Source organism: Opisthocomus hoazin, chromosome 14 (assembly GCF_030867145.1).
Source record: "Opisthocomus hoazin isolate bOpiHoa1 chromosome 14, bOpiHoa1.hap1, whole genome shotgun sequence".
Classification (NCBI taxonomy): Eukaryota; Metazoa; Chordata; class Aves; order Opisthocomiformes; family Opisthocomidae; genus Opisthocomus; species Opisthocomus hoazin.
This window is the reverse complement of record NC_134427.1, coordinates 17,778,419-17,797,053: the sequence shown is the minus strand read 5'-3', so window position 1 is coordinate 17,797,053 and position 18,635 is coordinate 17,778,419. Positions and strand designations below refer to the sequence as shown.

Sequence of the window (18,635 nt, the reverse complement as noted above, 5' to 3'; positions counted from 1 at the left end):
GACTATTAGAATGTTTTAACAAATTTCCATATTCAAAGTGTTATGGTAGAGTGTTATAGTATAGTTGTCCATTGAATTCTTTAAAGAATTTTGAGAGAACTTAATTTTTCCTCACTGTGTAACAGAAATTTTGCTTCTGAAGTATGTTTTAAGTTGGACTTCTCCTTTATGCAGCCTCCTCTCTCTTTAGAAGTGGCATTTCTAACCACATGGAATAAACTTGATATGTAGGAAAATTCGGCATACGAAAATAAGGCTTTCCTCTCAGAATATGGGAGAGAATGAGTGTAAGCTTTGTAAATATCCGGTTCTTGGTAATAATATCCATAGATGCTATGCAGGGTATACTTTGTAACCAGCAATTAGTCGCTAGGTCTTGTTTGTTCAAGATGCTCTTGAATATAACATCTACCACTGTAAAATTCTTATTTCAGATAAATAGTTTCTCAGTTTTGTCCACTATATGTTTGAAGCGGAATGCATTTGGTATCATGGTATAGCATGATATTTGAAATTTTTTTTTTTTGTAATCAAAATGCATATGTAACCTAAAGTAACAATCGTATGGTTCCTAGGTCTTTAATTGACTAACTTGATGTATGTTTTGGTGTTTTTCAGTATCTTGTTTCTGATACTGTCCTAAAGGAGCGTTTAGATCCAGAGACACTGGAGTCATTAGGACTTATCAAGCAGTCTCAACAGTTCAACCAGAAATCTGTTAAAATAAAGACAAAACTATTGTAAGTTTTAGGGCAAGGGTTGTTTGGGGAGGGGCAATGGTAATTAGTCTGGTAACAACGTTTTCTAACAACGTACTGTTTCTTTTAATAAAATGCTCAGTTTTCTTTAGGAAATGTGTTTTGTTGCACTTTAACTTCTCATTGGCAGAAGAACCTTGTTAGCCCTCAGTTATCAAACTCTTAAGAAATGTAAAATCTTTTTTAATGTCACCTATTGCTATGGCTTTGCTACAGTGATTCCACATGTGTAGCTTACATAATTAATATTTAATTTTATTTGTGACAAATGTGAACTTATAAAGTAAGAAAACTAATTCTTGGAGTTGCATCAGTTAAGCATAGACAGTTGTTTTCATAAATAGGCAAATGTAGTTACGTTAGTTTTGGCAACACAGGATATATTTTTGTGGGTGTATGTTTGTTTTTTGTCTCTGTATCTGATTTTTCAGTCTCAATCTCAAAGACCACCACTTGAAACTAGAATAGGTGCTTAAGCACAGACTGTTACGCAGCAGTTCTCCAGCATAGTGCGTAAGAACAAGCTTTACTGTTAAGTATAAGCATAATCTTGCTTTTAAATGGTCTGCATTTGAAATAAAAGGAGAGATGGATTTGTTTGCAGAATGCTCGCTACCTTGCAGATGTTCGTTGTGCTGTGTACTATAATTACTATGATTTTTGGAGTAGCTCAGTAAACTACAGGTTCTTAAAAATGTGTTCAAAATTAGCATTTTGTATAACAAATGTAATGTTGATAAGAGCATGAATAAACTTCACTGTGGACATGTGTGACACAATAGTGTTTCATTTCTGTTTATTTGCAGTTACAAGCAACAGAAGTTTAATTTGCTAAGAGAGGAGAATGAAGGTTATGCAAAGCTCATTGCAGAACTTGGGCAAGAATTGTCTGGAAATATCACTAGTGATTTAATCCTTGAAAATATCAAATCTTTAATAGGTAAGGAATTTGTTCAAGGAATATTGGCACTGCTTTTCCTGCATGGTCTTGTGACTACGGAGAGTGACTTTAGACTACTGTTTGAGATCATCTGCAGATGAAATAATGTTATGCAGGCATGCAGTGGGATAGTAACACGTATTGGTAGATCACCTTGTATAGAGTTGTGACATTTGGAAGTTCCTGTTTCCGTGGCAAAATTAATTTTGGCAATGTTAGGTAGTTAATTAAGGTACAGCCTCAAATATGCATGCTATGGTCTTGATTGATTTCAGCAGTATTTTTTGAGGATGTGCTTGTCATCTCTTAGCAGGCACATTGGAGCATAACGAAGTAATGCATTTTGCTATTTTAAGGTACTCAATTAAATGCGTGAATATTTTTTTAGTATTGAAGAAGTTGAACAAGTGATTCCTTATGAAGAGAAATTAAAAGTAGTGAATGTTCTTCCTTTATCTAGTGTTGTTTGTCCGTATATCTAAGTTGAGTCTTGGTGAGAGTGTCACAGTCAAAGTGCAAAATACATTAAAAGCAGGAAATGTCTGTAATTCCCCATGTTTTATACTTCCTTTTTGAATAAAGAGTTTTATGCAATACATAGGTGTTTGCCCCAGTGCCTGCTTCATAGGGTGCCAGTGCAGTAATGGTCAACAGGCTATGCTACTATTTTGTGAAAGACAGTTTTTCATCCTGCATAGAATTTTGCCTGAGACCGTCAAATTCCTGTAATAATATTACTTGTTTTAGAAGAGAGCTAGAGAAGAGGATGGTTTTGCTAGTTATTACAGTAAAAAGTACACACTCAGTTTCAGGTATTTTGTAACAAAACATTTTTCTGTCTTCTGGAATTTTTTCCTTTAGGAATTGCAAATAGACTTCCTAGAAATTGTCAGTTCTTTTTAAAGTACTGACTTGCAGTATGTCCCGGTGTAATGGAAATGGCTTTTGGGAAGGAAAGACTGATGCAATTATGTATCTGCATAGTGGATGTGCCTGGATGAAACTTCTCATGGCACAATGAAGAAAATAGTCTAGGTGTGGATTCTTTTGGTTTAAGTAGTATTTCTGTCTCGACCATGCCTCCTGGAGTTTTGGTGGAAGAGTTTTAAATAGTGAAATACAGGTATGATTACAGCATTGGCTTAAGCTGATCTATATCCTTGCTCTTGCTCCCCTCGAAATAAACTATTATCCCAAATGGTAGCAATAATACTGAATTGACAGGATAGTGCAGCCAGGTGAATCAGGATCTAGCTCAAACCAGAACAATTTTTAGGGCGTAGAACGATTTATAGCTGGCTGATTTGTGTGACTGGATGAATATGTGTGCTACCACAAGGGGAGACGAAGCAGCCCATGCCTTTTGCTCGCACTCTGGTATTAGTGAGGTAGGTTTTTAGTTATTAAATGTTCACCTTAAGATGGTAACTCCTAGCTCTTCTGTAATCTGAAGTGAAAGTCCTGTGTAGCATCTTTGCCTAGTTCAATGTTCAACACATGTCAAAATGATTGATGCTGTATTTACAGGTGATCCAGATTATTTTTCTGTAGATAAATCCATGCTCAATGGTGACTGAAGGGAATTAACTTTAAAAACTAATGCATTTGTGATTTAGTAACAGAATGAAGATGAAAAGTAGCGATGTTAAGATTTTCTACTCTGTTGTTCTCCACTAGGATGTTTTAACCTTGACCCTAACAGAGTTTTGGATATTATCTTAGAAGTCTATGAATGCAGGCCTGAGTATGACGACTTCTTTGTACCACTGATAGAGTCTTATATGTACATGTGTGAACCTCAGACTCTATGCCATATCCTTGGGTTCAAATTCAAATTTTATCAGGTAATGCATTTCTATTCTTAATTTTTGTGTTTGGTGATTGGTTGTACTTGATGTTGAACTGCAGTCAGTGATAACAGATTTTTGCTGCAAGTTTTTTTTTTTTACATAGAAATTAATTTCTAAGTTGTAAAATTCTGGTGTTAAAAGCAATTTCATTGTTTGTGTGGAAGTCTCTGATGTGTTTTAGAGAAGAGTGCTTAGCATTCTCCAAGACAGACAGATGAAAACAGTCCTGATAGAAATTCAAATGGAACGTATAGTTATGTAAAGACTGGCATTAACGAAGATATTGTGCCTTATAAGCAAAAGACTTGTCCCCAGCAGTGAAGAGCATGTGGGCATGGCTGTCGTGGTTGATACTTGATAAAATATTCAAGGTTTTTGAAAATGTGTGGTTAGGTGGTTAGAAATTGCATACAAGCACCATAAGGTGTGACTAGAATTGAATGTCTTTTGCTTCTGAAAATTCCGATTGTGTATTGCAGTTAATTCTAGTGGCTTTGGAGTAATAGCAGTTAAGTAACATGATACCAAAGAGAACAGTGTGTTAATATGTTTCTTCTGAACTTGAAGTAATTTCTGCTCTGTTTCATGACCTTCTGCAGTGGTCTGTTTGCTTTTTTCTTAAATTTCCAATCTTGTCTTTTTTAGGATCCGAGTGGTGAGACACCTTCCTCCTTATACAGAGTTGCTGCTGTCCTTTTGCAACATAATCTCATAGATTTGGAGGATCTTTATGTTCATGTGAGTGACAGTGCTACTCTGTCAAATGCTAAAACTAAGAAAATTTTAAAAATCAAGCCAGATATTTATTCCTAAAGCTTCAGATTTAGGACACACAGTGTAATACCTGAATTTGTACAGTTTTAATGTAATGTAAAATTTCCAGCACTTTCTAATGCTGCAGATTCAAATAGACACACACTGAAATGTGAATGCTGTAACACTTTTTTTGAATTACGGTGTAGCATCCTCCAGATTGTTTACCTCCTGCCTGAATAGGAGATAGGAGGTAAATGCCCAAGTAACCTTCCTTAAGAATTCAACCCTTTGAGTGTTTTGCTTTACAAGATCAATTTTTGAAAAAAGTAGTAGGACAATCAACTCCTAACATTCGTTGTTTAGTTTACTAGTAGGGTTGTTTTTTTTTTTTTAAACTCTTGCATATTCCTGAATAGGCCTCTCATTCCGTCTAGAAGAATTCTGACCGTTTGTTAGGTTGAATGAGGAAAAGGGAGTTATATGCTCAGAGAGACTTATCATCCTCAGTCTGAAGGTCTTACCAACCAACCAACATACCGGTTTCACAGCTGGTACACAGATTGTTACAGTTGTCAAAAGAAGTTTATATTATACACCAGTTTCTAATTTCAAAATATCCGTAGATATTTTAAGACTCTTAACTCTTCCACTGAAATCGAGGAAACGAGCTCTAGTTACAGCTATGGAAGCTTTGGAATGCCGTCCTGCCATTAATTTGTGTGGCAGTTAGCAGCATTAGTCACAATCTGAACTCTCTTTGGCTTCAGAACAGTATTTTGGCCACAAATGTGTTGGGTGGAGCAGAGTAGGAGTGCATGTCTCAGATAATTGGTGTGGAGCGAGGGATGCATGATAGTAATGCTGGTTTCTTAAGGAATGTTTGTAAGCTTACAAAACAAATGCTTAGACTCGAAATTAGTGGCCTGTGCAATCTCAGCTCAGACCTGTGTAGGTATGGGCATGCTTTCTGACAGCCTCACAGCTAGAATGGTCCCTGCGTTCATTTATACTGTTCACCTTTGTCATGTTGATTCTCAGTCTCGTTTTTAACCTACTTTCATTTCAGAATCTCTCTTGCCTGTCTGTCTTTGCATGTTTGGGATGGCATTTTTTTCCTCTTTTTAGTTCAGGTTTAATTTAACTTGCTATGAGAGTTTCAAGAAAATAACTAGCGTGTAGGTGTTGAGTCTTAAGTGGTATGTATTGTGTGGCTCCTGTACAATAGCATCTGTCAGAATTATCGTTCATATAAAGAATGTTCTTTCCCCACTGCTCCCCCTTCCCCTTCCAAGCTTGTAAGAACTGCTTTCTATTTGTGTATAAATGCACACAACCATATAAAGTATGTATTGTGTCCTGAAGATATGATTTACCCATTGAAATTCCACGCTAGGTATTTCTTGGTGAATCTTAGTAGGTTCCTTGTGTTTTCAAATGGGAAAAGTGTAGCTCTTTAAACCTTGTACCTTTCCAAGCGGGATTCTTTCTTCCTCAATTTTCTGTGAAATCAAGGAATTCTGCTGTCTTGTCTCTGAAGAAGGTGATTCTTAGTCTTTACTTTTTCTGTCAGTTTGAGAGGAGAAAAGACAGTAAAATCTTCCCGTATTAAAAGCAATAGAAGAAAAGATTACTGTATCAAAGAGGTCATGACTCTACTAAGTCTTGATTACTTATTTGAAGTTCAATTTTGAGCGTGATTTTAGGAATCAAATTGAAGTTTGGCTTTGTCAGAAGAGCTTTTCTTCTGTCTCACAACTTGACCTTTTAATTTGCGAGTGTAGGGATATCTTCCCCTCACCCTGATCATTCTCAAGTACAAGACTGTGCTGAGGCTTTATCGTACTAGGTATCTCTTAATGTAAGATGGTTTTTAAGGAGCAGATGTTACATGTTTAATCCACGTGACTGATAAATAGGAAATTCGGTAAGCTTTAAATAGTATTCCTTTAAAATAAAATACAGTCAAAATGTGTGTGTAGGTAGGTTACCTGGTTTTCCTTGGTGATGTATTTTTTTTTTTTGCCTTTAGATGAGCAAGTGAAAGTTTATGTTTTTGAATACTCACTTTGTTTTACGGCACTGAATTTTGTAAATGTTCTCAAGTATGTGTGTAATTGTCACCATATAAATACAGCTGAGTGGTAATTTAGAGAGGGAAAGGGGAAGTTACACAACTAATGGTTGTAGAACTGTATTATTTCTCATGAGTCCTTGATTTCAGAATAGCCTGCTGATAGTACACTTCCTTGTTGGGATGATGGTACCAAGGAAAAGACTCTTCCAGGGAGTAAGTTTATCTGATTAGTAGCAAGGAAGGACAAACTTTTTCGAGCTCCAGTGATCAAAACTAGCAGCAGGTCACTTAAGTTTTCAGTTACAATACTTGTTCTGCCTTTTTTTTTTAGCTGCTTCCAGGGGATAATACCATCATTGAGGAACACAAGCGAGAGATAGTGGAAGCTAAGCAAATCGTCAGAAAACTTACAATGGTCGTCTTATCCTCTGAAAAGACTGAAGAAAAGGAGAAGGAAAAAGAAAAAGAGGAGGAGAAAACTGAAAAGGTGTGAATGTTGTGAATAGTTTCCTTTCCAAGAAAACTAATTTAAATTACTTTAAAGTAAACATAATAGTTGTTGAAAACATTTTATTTGAAACAGACAGGTACGTACTTCTTGGAAGGCTTCTGTCTATCCTCCGATTGCACTTCCGTTGTAGTAAATGTGCAAAAATGCATGGTTCGGGGGTTGTTCTGGATTTCTCTAGGTTTAATGTTCTTGGTGCAATAGCCAATGAATTTCTTTCCTTCCTTTTTGTTATATCAGCTCCACTGAGTATGTCCCAGCACTCATGTACTTCATGGTCTTTAACAACTGTGTTTTGTAGAACCTGTGATAGTATAATCCTAGCTGATTCCTTAAAAACAAGGATATTAGTAAGAGTTAATTCCTTATTTTTCTGAATTAAGAATTGGAACACAAAGAATTACCAGACTTATGAATGCTGGTATAATTATCCTGCGTTGTAGACAAAGGTTTTAATTGAACACTTTTAATTGTAACTGTCTGCTGTGCTTTCCATTAGATCTGTATCTCTGTATGTGTAAATGTATACTTTTTATTTAAGGTGCTACTATGTCATGTATTGTTCATGTTGCTCTAGGTCTAGAATTGGTTAATCTCTTAGTAGCCTTTCTGTTGGGATCTCCATTTGAGTGTCTACGTACTGCTCAACCATCTTATTTAAAACAAAAAAAGTAAAATAAAAGCTTGATATTTGCATTTTATAAGTGGAGTACTGGAGAGGGGGAGAGGAGTGCATCAGTCTTGACAGCTTCTGTTCTTAATTTTATGTATCCTCCTGGATACATTATGTCAATCTGTTTTATCTAGTTATTCCTATTTGTTCTACCCCACCTTGATTGTGTACATCTCTGACCTTCCTTGCCCCTTCCATTTTTCTTGCCTAGCTTGAAAAAATTTAATTTCATTTTCTTCCCTCAGGCAGCTGATACAGTCACTGCTCTCTGGCTCGTGTCTGCAGCCGTATCTGCTGCTTAAACTGTTTCCTTTCACTAGCTTTAAGTTTCTGACCTCCCTCCCATTCATTATTTCAATATGCCTTTTAATTATACCACATTTGCTTTGATTTATCTTCTCTGAAGTCAGGTGAGGCTGCCTGGTATTCTCTGAAGCGTGCATGTCACCACGTTCTGATGGAAGACTAAACTCTTGATGGGACATGGGGAGTGTATATATGGCAAGTGGTGTTGGTAGCACTAAGACAGTTTTTATGGCTAAGCTTTGGAATTAAGAACTAGAGAATTTTAACCTCTAGCAGAAACTGCAACATTTTTCTGAAGGATTACAGTGACAACAACATCTGAGCCTGTGTGATGGGAAAATGGAGAGCTGTGCTTAACAAAAACTGTTTCTGTGACTCTGCACACTGCCTTGCATGCTTTCGCTGTTAGAAAGTGTGTTTTGTAAGAGCATGCTTACCTAAAGAGAGACCCAGTAAAGTAGCAGGCATATATGTGAGCAGTGACTGCTCTGGAAGTGAAACAGCATACTAACTTGTAAAGCCTAGAAAGACTGTGTGAGTAGAAACGTGGATTCTAATATAGTTAGAAATTGCCAAAAATTTGGTGTTTAGTATCAAACTTTAACTGGTATGTTCATACCAATTAAGTAACTGTTTTATGATTTCTTTTTTAATAATAATAGGACTTTTAAATTAAGAAGTCTATTGTATTGATCTTGGGTTTCAAGCTTTCTGCATGGACTGCACAAATAAAGTTTGCAAACACTTCAGTAAAGCATCAGCGTACCCTTTTGTTAACGTAGTGCATATTGACTTAAAATGACAATCCTTGGCACCGAAGGAAGCTGAAGGAGTTACATGGCAAAATAACATTAGTGTCTGCGTTTCTAATTGCGCATACATGTTTTTAGTCTTTCAGAGGTTCATCTTGTTCTGATGTGCAGAGATACTTCTTTCCCCTTCCACCTAAAGGGAAGGCTAAAATTTCATTACTAAATCAGTTCAACATGAATATAGAAGAGATCTGTGCATTTTGTTTCGTTCTGAAACTTTCCTCTGCATGTTATTGTGTTCTGGACTGTTTTCTATTTTCAAAACTATCAGAAAAATAGTTGGCAGTGTTACAAAGAAGTTTCAAAAAGGAAAAAAACATAAAAATCCATGCAAACTATAGAACCACAGAAGTGTCTGCTTTGTAACTAACTTTTGTTCTTGTCAGTCTGTCTTGTCTGTTTGCATGATTGAAGTAAAATGAGGGTTTTTTGCCTTAAAAATGGTTAAATTATTTGTCCTAAACTGGTGATCTTCCCTCCCTCAGTGGAGGCATCATCTTAAGATTATAGTTACGTACAGCTAGTGTGCAGTGACTGTTCCTCACTGTTAGTCATTTAGTAAGACTTCAACGTTGGGGACCAGAGACAACCAGTTTATAATATCTATCGATATCATGCCGATGTAAAAATGCTTCAAGGCATGATCTTAATTGTAACCTCCTATTTCCTTTTATGCCTATATTTTGAAGTGGGATATTAGGAAAACTTCCTGGAGACTTGGACTTAAAACTAGACTCTCCTAGAGTAGATGCTAATGTGAAACTTACGATACAGACAAACTAAGAGACAGGTAAAGGCTTTGGGTTTGGTTTGACTTTTTTGTGTTGGTTTTTGTTTTTTTACATAATCTGATTTTGCAAGAGAAATTTGTGCTTTTAAATCCAGAACAACACACAATGCAAAGGATTCTTAAATGCTTGCATTCTTCTTGAATTGTCATGTAAAGAAATAAGCTGCAAAGGATTCTTAAATGCTTGCATTCTTCTTGAATTGTCATGTAAAGAAATAAGCTGCAATAGATTGTGACGTTTTGAGAAATACCTAATCAGACATATGTCAGACAACTTTATAAACTTCTGTTTTTAACTTAATTTTAAACTTTTTTTCTTTGATCCAGTTGTTAGGTTCTGTGTGGACTGGTTTATTGTTGCTTTTGAAGTGTGCTTGTTGTCTAGCTGAATTCTATTTTACATATTTTTTTTTAGAACATAGTTGAAATACTAGTTTTTTTTTTCTCTAGCTGTGGATTACAGCTGCATACTGCTTAAGGAGAAATAATAAGAAGACTTTATGAATATGCTTTTTCATTAGTTGATTGTTATCTTGCAGCCTCCTGATAATCAGAAGCTTGGCTTATTGGAAGCCTTATTGAAAATTGGTGATTGGCAGCATGCACAAAGTATTATGGATCAGATGCCTCCGTTTTATGCTACTTCACACAAGCCTATTGCAATTGCCCTTTGCCAGCTTGTACATGTGACAATTGAACCTCTGTACCGCAGGTAAAGTGAAAAGTAGAATTCTGTTGCTACATAGGGGAAAACTAGTGTTTATTTATAAGCGTGAGTTCACTAATGAGCCTAACTGTATTGATACATTTCTAAAATTTTCAGTTCTGTTTCATGTGAAATGCTGCATTTCTCATATTTCAGAGTTGGTGTACCTAAAGGAGCTAAAGGGTCACCAATTTCTCCTTTGCCAAACAAGAGAGCACCAAAACAAGCAGACAGCTTCGAGGACTTGAGAAAGGAAGTATTCAACATGCTTTGTTACCTTGGTCCTCATCTATCCCATGATCCCATTTTATTTGCAAAAGTGGTGCGCCTTGGAAAAGCCTTTATGAAAGAGGTTGGTGTGACAGAACAGCTTGTCTAAACTTGAAAAATACAAATTCCTCTGATGTGAGGAAGTGTTCAAGTCTTATTAATTGTGTATATATTCAAATACTGAAACAAAAAATTTCTTTGACTAAGGACACATTTGGAGAGTGTTATCTTAGTTCTTGATCATTTTTATGATCAATAAATATAAAAATTTTTATGAACTTAAGGCAGTTTAGGTTTATAACCAGGAATATTTAGTGATGACTGCTTTCTCATTATGGTCTTCATGTTTTAAAACATTATCGGTGTATGGGTATTTAAAAAGAAAAAAAAGCCCAGACATACAATACTAATTGCATGGAAGCTTTTACATTATTAGAGCAACAGTGTAGACAATGGGGAACAATAACCTAATACACATCCAGTACCCAGAATAGTACTTTCTGTTCCGCCTTTTGGGTTACTTGGGGAGTAGAAGATGTTGCATCTTACCAGTTAGTGGGGTGTTCCTCTGTTCTGCAAGTTAAAACATAGCTATTCCTGAACTTGTGTCAGTGATAAATCTCTGGCTGCCACTAAGAATGAGTTCAATGTGGAGATCTAAAACATCTTATAAAGCCTTACATCAGCAACGTCAGAAATATGATGGCCTCTTGAGATTTGTTGTTGTCTTTTGACCATATCTTTACCACGTATATATGAAAGTTTGGTAGTATGACCTGTTTTAAAAGGCTGCAAGTTGAATTTATATTCTGAACTCCCTTGGAGTGTACTTGGTAGCTCAGACTGAGGCTAGTGATTTCTTTTGCTGCTTTTCTGGCAGTTCACTATTGGACTAGCAATTTTTGTTTTGTTTTCAAGTCAACAACAGATGGTTTTAAATTTTTTTTTTTTTTTTTAAAAACAGCAGCTCAGAGAAAACTTTGGAGCTCATAGTTGTTGAAATAACTTTTTAAACTTGTTATTACAGTCTACATCCCCTCCTCCCCCTTAAAAAACAGTGTTTTTTTAACCTAGCTTTTTATTTTAACTTAAAACCAAAAGTTGGAGAGGTTGGTTGATTTAAATGGTACTGGGAGATTGCCAGTTCTATGACTTTTTTTTTTTTCCTTAAAAGCATTTTTTATTTCAACTACAACTAACAAATTTTGGAATGTTCAAAATTTATGTGCCACCTGAGGGGAAGCTTTCATGTCCAGCTGTACTTGATGATGCAGAGCTAAGAACTCTGCAGATTATTAGGACTACTTTTGAGTACTGAAGGTTTGTTAGAAAGCCCTTGTTTCTTTGTGGGTGTGTACAGTTTAATGGAGATTACTTGCTTATAGGAATCTCTCCTGCAGTTTTACTGTAAATATATGAATATAATAGTTTAATGTATTTCTGACAAGAATGAGCAACATTGTAGCTATTTGCTCTAGGTTGGAACTGTGAAGAAATTCGTCAGTGACAGAGTGGTTAAGGTAACATAGGGAAAGTTATTTTTAATGCACTATTGCCATCAGCATGTTCTAGTTGTGAAACTACATTTAACACGCAGTAGAGATACTTATAACTGGAGGTGATTTGACTGCAAGTTAACCCATACAGTAGTTTGGAAGTTAGACTACTAACATTGCACTGCAGCTTTCATGCTCAAGTGTACCTTCAAAATAATTGTGCACTTACTGGTGTGATAGCTTAGTATGCTTTTCATGGTGACTGGAACAAGAAGAGAGAAAAGAAAGTAATTTGGTAACGAACACTAAAAGCTGAAGAGGGTATTATTGTGGGAGAAAGATGGGAAAAATAATCTGTGGCTAATTGGGTTGGAAGTCCTGGGGTTTTTTTTAGGTAAAAGGTGAATGCTCAGGGCATTTTTTTTTCCCCCCTCTGTTCAGTAAGAATATTCAGTATTTCATATAGAATAATGAGTGTCCTTGATACTTCTGTTAGTACCTCTTTTTGAACAAAAGTGTACAGAGCCCTTAAATATGTAAGCAATGCATTTCATCTGTGCGTTTGAATTTCTGCTCAAAAACATTTTAATGCTGACAGATCTGGAAAATTAAAACATGTACTAGGCATGTGGCCTTTCAGGTTTATGCTTTTGCTGAGGTAGCCTTGTTCTGTAACTGTTACGTTAATTATGCTACAATTAACATGATTGTCTTTGTTATAGTTTCAGTCTGATGGAAGCAAACAAGAAGATAAAGAGAAAATGGTGAGTTTATTTTAGAGGAAGGTGTTTTTATGCGAGATTGTCATGAGACCGACTGCTTCATAACTGTACAACTCTTCTTTTTCTCTAGAGTTCTGCGTTTTAATAAGTGCACATTATAGATTTGTCTTGATCTCTGTAGCCAAGTTTGAGCCAGTCACAGGGGTTTAATCTGTTTTTTTTTTGTATTCCTGTCCTTTTCTCTTTTTTTGTTCTCTTCTGCGTTCTTCAAACCTAATCTTGTTTGTTTAGTCAAGTGTGTTCTACTGTGTATTTTCTCAGAATCAGCTGGAGTACCTCCAGCTATTCATTCTATAAATACACTTTTCATGGTGGCACCTTGTATCTTAAAGAATTTACTGGGGAAAAGCATAGAGAAAAGGAGAAATTAGAAGTAGGAGAAGTGTTTAACAGTATAACTGGCTAATTATTGGCTAACATATCTTTCTAAATTTTCTAATTTATTATATATTGTCAAGTTTGGTCACAATGAAACCCAGGTGTCATTTTGAGATCTAACTTATGAAAATAAGTTTGTTTGGTTTACATCAACAAGCAAGTTTGCAATATGAATTGTAAAGTCATGGAATAGTTTGGGTTGGAAGGGGCCTTTAAGGGTCATCTAGTGCAACCCCTCTGCAGTGAGCAGGGTCATCTTCAACTGGATCAGGTTGCTCAGAGCCCTGTTCAACCCGGCCTTGAACGTTTCCAGGGATGGGGCATCGGCCACCTCTCTGGGAAACCTGTGCCAGGGTTTCACCACCCTCACTGTAAAAAATACTTTCCTTATATCCAGTCTAAATCTACCCTCTTTTAGCTTAAAGCCATTAGCCCTTGTCCAATCGCAACAAGTTTGCACAGTTTTCATTATTACATTCATTATTACTTATTATGCCTGTTTCTCACTTGTTGCAATTTCCTGACTTCCTGAATCATTGCAGAGAAAATTAGTCTCTTGTGTTTTGTTGGTTGGTTTTTTTTTTTTTCCACCTGCTACGGTTATTCTAACATAGCTCAGTGGGGAAGAGAGTTTAAGAAAGGGGGAGGATTGGATAATGAAAATGTGGAAGTTGATACTGTGACTTGGGAAGACATATAATGCTTTCAGGTTTTAATCTGAGATTTTGAAAATGGAAGTAGTGGGAAGGAATACCTTAATAAATTGAAAGCAGTTGCCAAAATCTATTTCCTCCTGTTGTACTTCGTGCAAGTCCACAGTATATCTATTTCTAAATGGTTTATTTGATTTGAAAATGTGAGTGCAACTTGCTGAAAACTTCAGCAGCTTTGCTCGAATATCTTATATAGCCAAATAAAATATTGACAGTATATATGGTCCATGAATTATCTAACAAAAGATTTATGATGGGAGATCTTAAGTTCTTTTAGGGTTTTGTTTTTGTTTAGGAAGTCTTAATGTTGTGGCAAACTTGTATTTTATCAGTCTACTCAGATGTGCAATTTGTGCATATCTGCATAGCACTGCTTGTGATGATGGCTGATGGTTACCTTGAGTTTTTTCTCTTTATCTCAGGAGATACTGTTTAGCTGTTTGTTGAGTATTACCGATCAAGTCTTACTTCCATCTCTTTCTTTGATGGACTGCAATGCGTGCATGTCTGAAGAATTATGGGGAATGTTCAAAACTTTTCCGTACCAGTACCGGTGAGTAGAATAATTTGTTTCCATTCTTTGAAAGCGGTCTCTTGAATTGTCAGTACTAAACATCGTTTTCCTTTATAATCTTTCAAGGTACCGTCTTTATGGGCAGTGGAAGAATGAAACATACAATAGTCACCCACTTCTAGTGAAAGTTAAAGCTCAAACCATAGACCGAGCCAAATATATAATGAAGTAAGTTGTCTTAATTCCATAAATGATTTGCTAACTGTGGTACGACATACCGTGTGCCACCAACTGAAGAAAAAAAAAACTTGACAAATACATTCTCTTCCTAATGACTTAGTAATTTCACTGATAATGCTTGTTCATGAAGTATTTAACGTACTGTGATTAAAATCTGTCAAATAAGTAAGGATACAGACAAATTCGTCACCAAAAAGGGTATTTCATCTGTGAGAAATGTCCCATTAAATTCTTTAAAACCTTTTCCATGGGTATGCTGTTGTTTGATAAATTGCTTTGCTTATGGAAATGTCAGAGTGCAAAGTATTTTCTTTAGGTATGGAGACTCTTTAAACTGAAGAGTCCCAAAAATCTTGTCACAGTTCCTGTAGGTTTGAAAGTAGGGCAGGTTGAATTGAATGGAATGATTCATTCTGAGATTTATTCTCGTCTTCAAGCAGGCTCACAGCAATTTCAGATTTATCTCAAATTTAATGTCTCTGACATCATTGCCAGGGATTTGGGTTTCCCATTTGTTGTTGCCAAAAGCAAAGCTATGGTTTTATAATGTGAATAGTTAGAACCTTTCTACATAGGCAAGACAGAATAACTGTTACTGTGTAAAAGGCTATGAAAGCTAGAAACAAGGATTTTGATTCTCCTCTGACTTGCTGCATAGCTAGCATAGAGCATAAAACTTTACATCCCTTCTCTTGCACAGTGGATTTCAGTTGTGCAGATGAGCCACAGTACTGTCAGTTGTTGAGGGTGCTACATGTACAATTTAGTTTCACGTATCAACTTCAGGTTTCATATTAGGCTCCTGTCTTCAGTAGGGTATGCTGTGGAAGTGCAACACAATGAAATTAGTCTTGTTTTTCAATGAACAGCATGCAAGAAGTGCAAAATGACTGATCTGTGGCTAAATTAAATTTGCGGGAGAGATTAACAGCATCGTGTGCTATTTTTACATGCTGTATAGGTCCCACTGACAACTTCCAGATACAAAGTGCTCAGAGTTGAAACTAGAATGCAGTCCATAGTAATATACGGGCAATTGATTTGTTTGTACTCTGTGCACCTTGTGGGATTATAAATTTCAGATTCCTAGAGGAGTAATATTTGTATGCTTAGATTTCTTAAAAACGTGTCTGCCAGTGAAAATTTAGTCCCTGTGACTAATAAAGGTGTTTCTTCACTGGAACTAACCTGTTGGTTTAGTATTCTTTTAGCTTGTCTATTGCAATAAAATATGTTCTTTTCTACAGGCGTTTAACTAAGGAAAATGTGAAACCCTCTGGAAGACAAATTGGGAAGCTCAGCCACAGCAATCCTACAATTTTGTTTGATTATGTATGTAGTTACATGTATTTGAACACTACTTCATCCTAACAATAGATATTAAAATATAGGAAGGGACCCTGCCGTCTTAGTGAGAGGGCAGTTCCAATTTCATTATCTTTTACTTTTGGTGCAGATTTTAAAATATGACAATTTGCTAGTAGTGCACAGGTCTGAGATATTAAATATGATAGTAGTTCTTGAATAACCACAACTGCACAGAGAATTATGTCCAGTTATTTATAGGAGTCAAGTGTTTAATTTGAGATAGCTGAGGTGGGTCTCAGAGGTACAGGGATGTGCTGAGCAGGTTATGCAGAAGTTAGGTTGCTCTGGGCAGTTGTATGTGTGTGTGTTGAAGTTGCATCAGGGCCAATTAGAAGAAAACATAAAGCTTTGAAGTATGAAATACACCTATGGAGGTGGGGAGGATTTTTAAGATTATAGAATGCTTGAGAGGTGTAAAAGTATGTTGATGGACTTCCGTCTTATTCACAAGTGTGACTTCTGATTGTTGATTACCAGTTTTTAGATTGTACTTGAAGAAATTAATACTGCAATACACACACATGCATGCATCAGGTATCAAGGAGAACAGGCTAAAATTTGATTAATACAGTTTACTTGTATTCGTTTATGACCTAGGTTCATTTGTTTAATAGCCGTTTATTATTATAAGTAGCCATAGAAACTCTGACTGCTAATGTTTAGGATTCTTTAGAGATCTTAGGAAAAAAATGAGTGGAATGTTTTTGCGGTTTTATTTTCTGATAATTGAAAAGAAAAATAATACAAAATTGTTCTTGCATGTTAGAGACATGTTTCACTCGTCTCTAAGGTACTACATAAATTAATGAGATGACCTATTACTTTGAAACTGGCTTAGGACCTTCTGAAAAATGACTTCCAAAGGATGTTTTGTGTAGGTTTTGAAGACAAGCATTGTTAAATGGTTTTGACTTGTTGTGTGAAAGAAAAGGAATACTGTTCCTGTTCAGCTGAATGTCTTTTGTAACTTTCAGATTTTATCACAAATACAGAAATACGATAACTTAATAACTCCAGTTGTTGATTCACTGAAATACCTCACTTCACTGAACTACGATGTTCTGGCATGTATCCTTTTATGTACTGATAAAGTTGCAGTTGTAGCCAGATTAAATCTGTGGTCTGTGAGTAATTATTATCTTCTGTTGTTTTCTGTTCTTGGTGGGTTTTGCTGCAAATTTCTGAAAAATTTGTAAATACCTTTATACTCTTTAGTGGGTTACAGAACCCTCTCTATTCGTTCTTTCACACTGTGAAAATTATACTGTATTTTCAATGATTTTTTTTTTTTTACTACTTTCACTCTGTTCTTGACGTCATAGTGATCCTGTAGATAGTGAGGTAAATACTGCTTTTTAAGTTACCATTTCTTTCATGATTTTATTATTTTATACCATAACTGTGTTAATGGATCCCGTATATCATGGTTGTTATACTTGCATATTGTGTCCATTTATTACAAATTGTGGAGCTGGAAAAGCAGGTCACTGTAACTTTTGTTTTTACAAAATGAGGGGAAAAATATTCTCTTTAACACCACTGAAGACTGTATCATTGAAGCTCTGGCAAACCCTGAGAAGGAGAGAATGAAGCATGATGACACTACAATCTCGAGCTGGCTGCAGAGTTAGTATTCTTGTCTTATTTATTACATCAATGTTTAAAATACTTCACCTTCTCTGTGATCTATCATACTATTGATCATTATGATCGATATTTCACTTGGATCCACCAGCTACTTTTTTTTTTTTTTAAACAAAACAGATTTGGGAAGCTTAATCAACAGGAAAATATTTTTTCTTTGTAATACATATATTGCTAACATTCCACATATACTTCATTAATGCTTCTTTAATGGTTAGTATCTCCTGAGGTGCAGTCACAGCTGTTTCTCCTTGCTTTAGGTCTGGCTAGCTTTTGTGGTGCAGTTTTCCGAAAATACCCAATTGAACTTGCTGGTCTACTTCAATATGTAGCCAACCAACTGAAAGCTGGGAAAAGGCAAGTCTTGCACAACTGATCTTTTATGAATTAAATTTTTACAATGTATTATTTGGGTGTTTGCTGATATTGCACTCAATGTAGTAGTTACTCTAGTAGTAGTAGTAGTAGTAAAACTCCAATCGTAATACCAAGAGGGTTAAGAAATTTAAATAGCAGAAAGAATAATACCCTCTTTAGTACATTATTTTACCTCAAATTGTATAGGTGTGACATACTGTTTTTTGAAGTACTGATTTTTCATCTGTAGCTTATTTTAATACAGTTTTCTGAACAACTAACCAGACAGGGGGAAAAAACCCTGCTGGTCTGTAATACTGTAGTGGAAATTATTGTACATTATTTAAAAAAGAAGTGTGATTTAAGAGAGCGTGACTGTTACAGTTTTAGTTTTTTGTTTCTCATAATGTCTTCTCTGCAGGGATGGCTCTTGACAGTTTAATATTATTTTAAACACTTTGTCCAATTTATTTGATGGCAGTTGAATTGCTTTTTGATATGTCAATGTTAATCATAACTCAAGATTTTTTTAAACAAGGCTTGCAATTTGAATCTTCTTTTCCTTTTGTCCTTCCGTCATAATCATTTAGTAGTATTGTTTCATATATTTATTTAATTTTAATGTGTTATTTTTATCACATAGGTGAGTATCAACTTTTTTCTATTACGAATCCCCATATGCTTATTGAAAGACAGCTTA

At 35.6% G+C, this 18,635-nt stretch overlaps 1 protein-coding gene across 4 annotated transcripts in view; it reads left to right on the top strand.

Annotated features, from left to right (window-relative positions):
- The window catches only part of THOC2 (THO complex subunit 2), a 55,196-nt gene that overhangs the window by 12,517 nt on the left and 24,044 nt on the right, over positions 1 to 18,635 (top strand). For 2 of the 4 annotated variants that reach the window (XM_075435573.1, XM_075435572.1), the window contains exons 6-19: positions 619 to 740; positions 1,565 to 1,698; positions 3,376 to 3,542; positions 4,194 to 4,286; positions 6,710 to 6,865; positions 10,007 to 10,179; positions 10,330 to 10,525; positions 12,662 to 12,703; positions 14,235 to 14,365; positions 14,453 to 14,554; positions 15,814 to 15,898; positions 16,909 to 17,002; positions 17,480 to 17,560; positions 17,839 to 17,935. In XM_075435573.1, the coding sequence (XP_075291688.1) occupies positions 619 to 740; positions 1,565 to 1,698; positions 3,376 to 3,542; positions 4,194 to 4,286; positions 6,710 to 6,865; positions 10,007 to 10,179; positions 10,330 to 10,525; positions 12,662 to 12,703; positions 14,235 to 14,365; positions 14,453 to 14,554; positions 15,814 to 15,898; positions 16,909 to 17,002; positions 17,480 to 17,560; positions 17,839 to 17,935 (1,673 nt within the window). Of the gene's footprint in view, positions 1 to 618; positions 741 to 1,564; positions 1,699 to 2,645; positions 2,822 to 3,375; positions 3,543 to 4,193; positions 4,287 to 6,709; positions 6,866 to 10,006; positions 10,180 to 10,329; positions 10,526 to 11,921; positions 11,964 to 12,661; positions 12,704 to 14,234; positions 14,366 to 14,452; positions 14,555 to 15,813; positions 15,899 to 16,908; positions 17,003 to 17,479; positions 17,561 to 17,838; positions 17,936 to 18,635 lie in introns of those variants that run through there. The other 2 variants (XM_075435571.1, XM_075435574.1) reach the window with 2 other exon arrangements.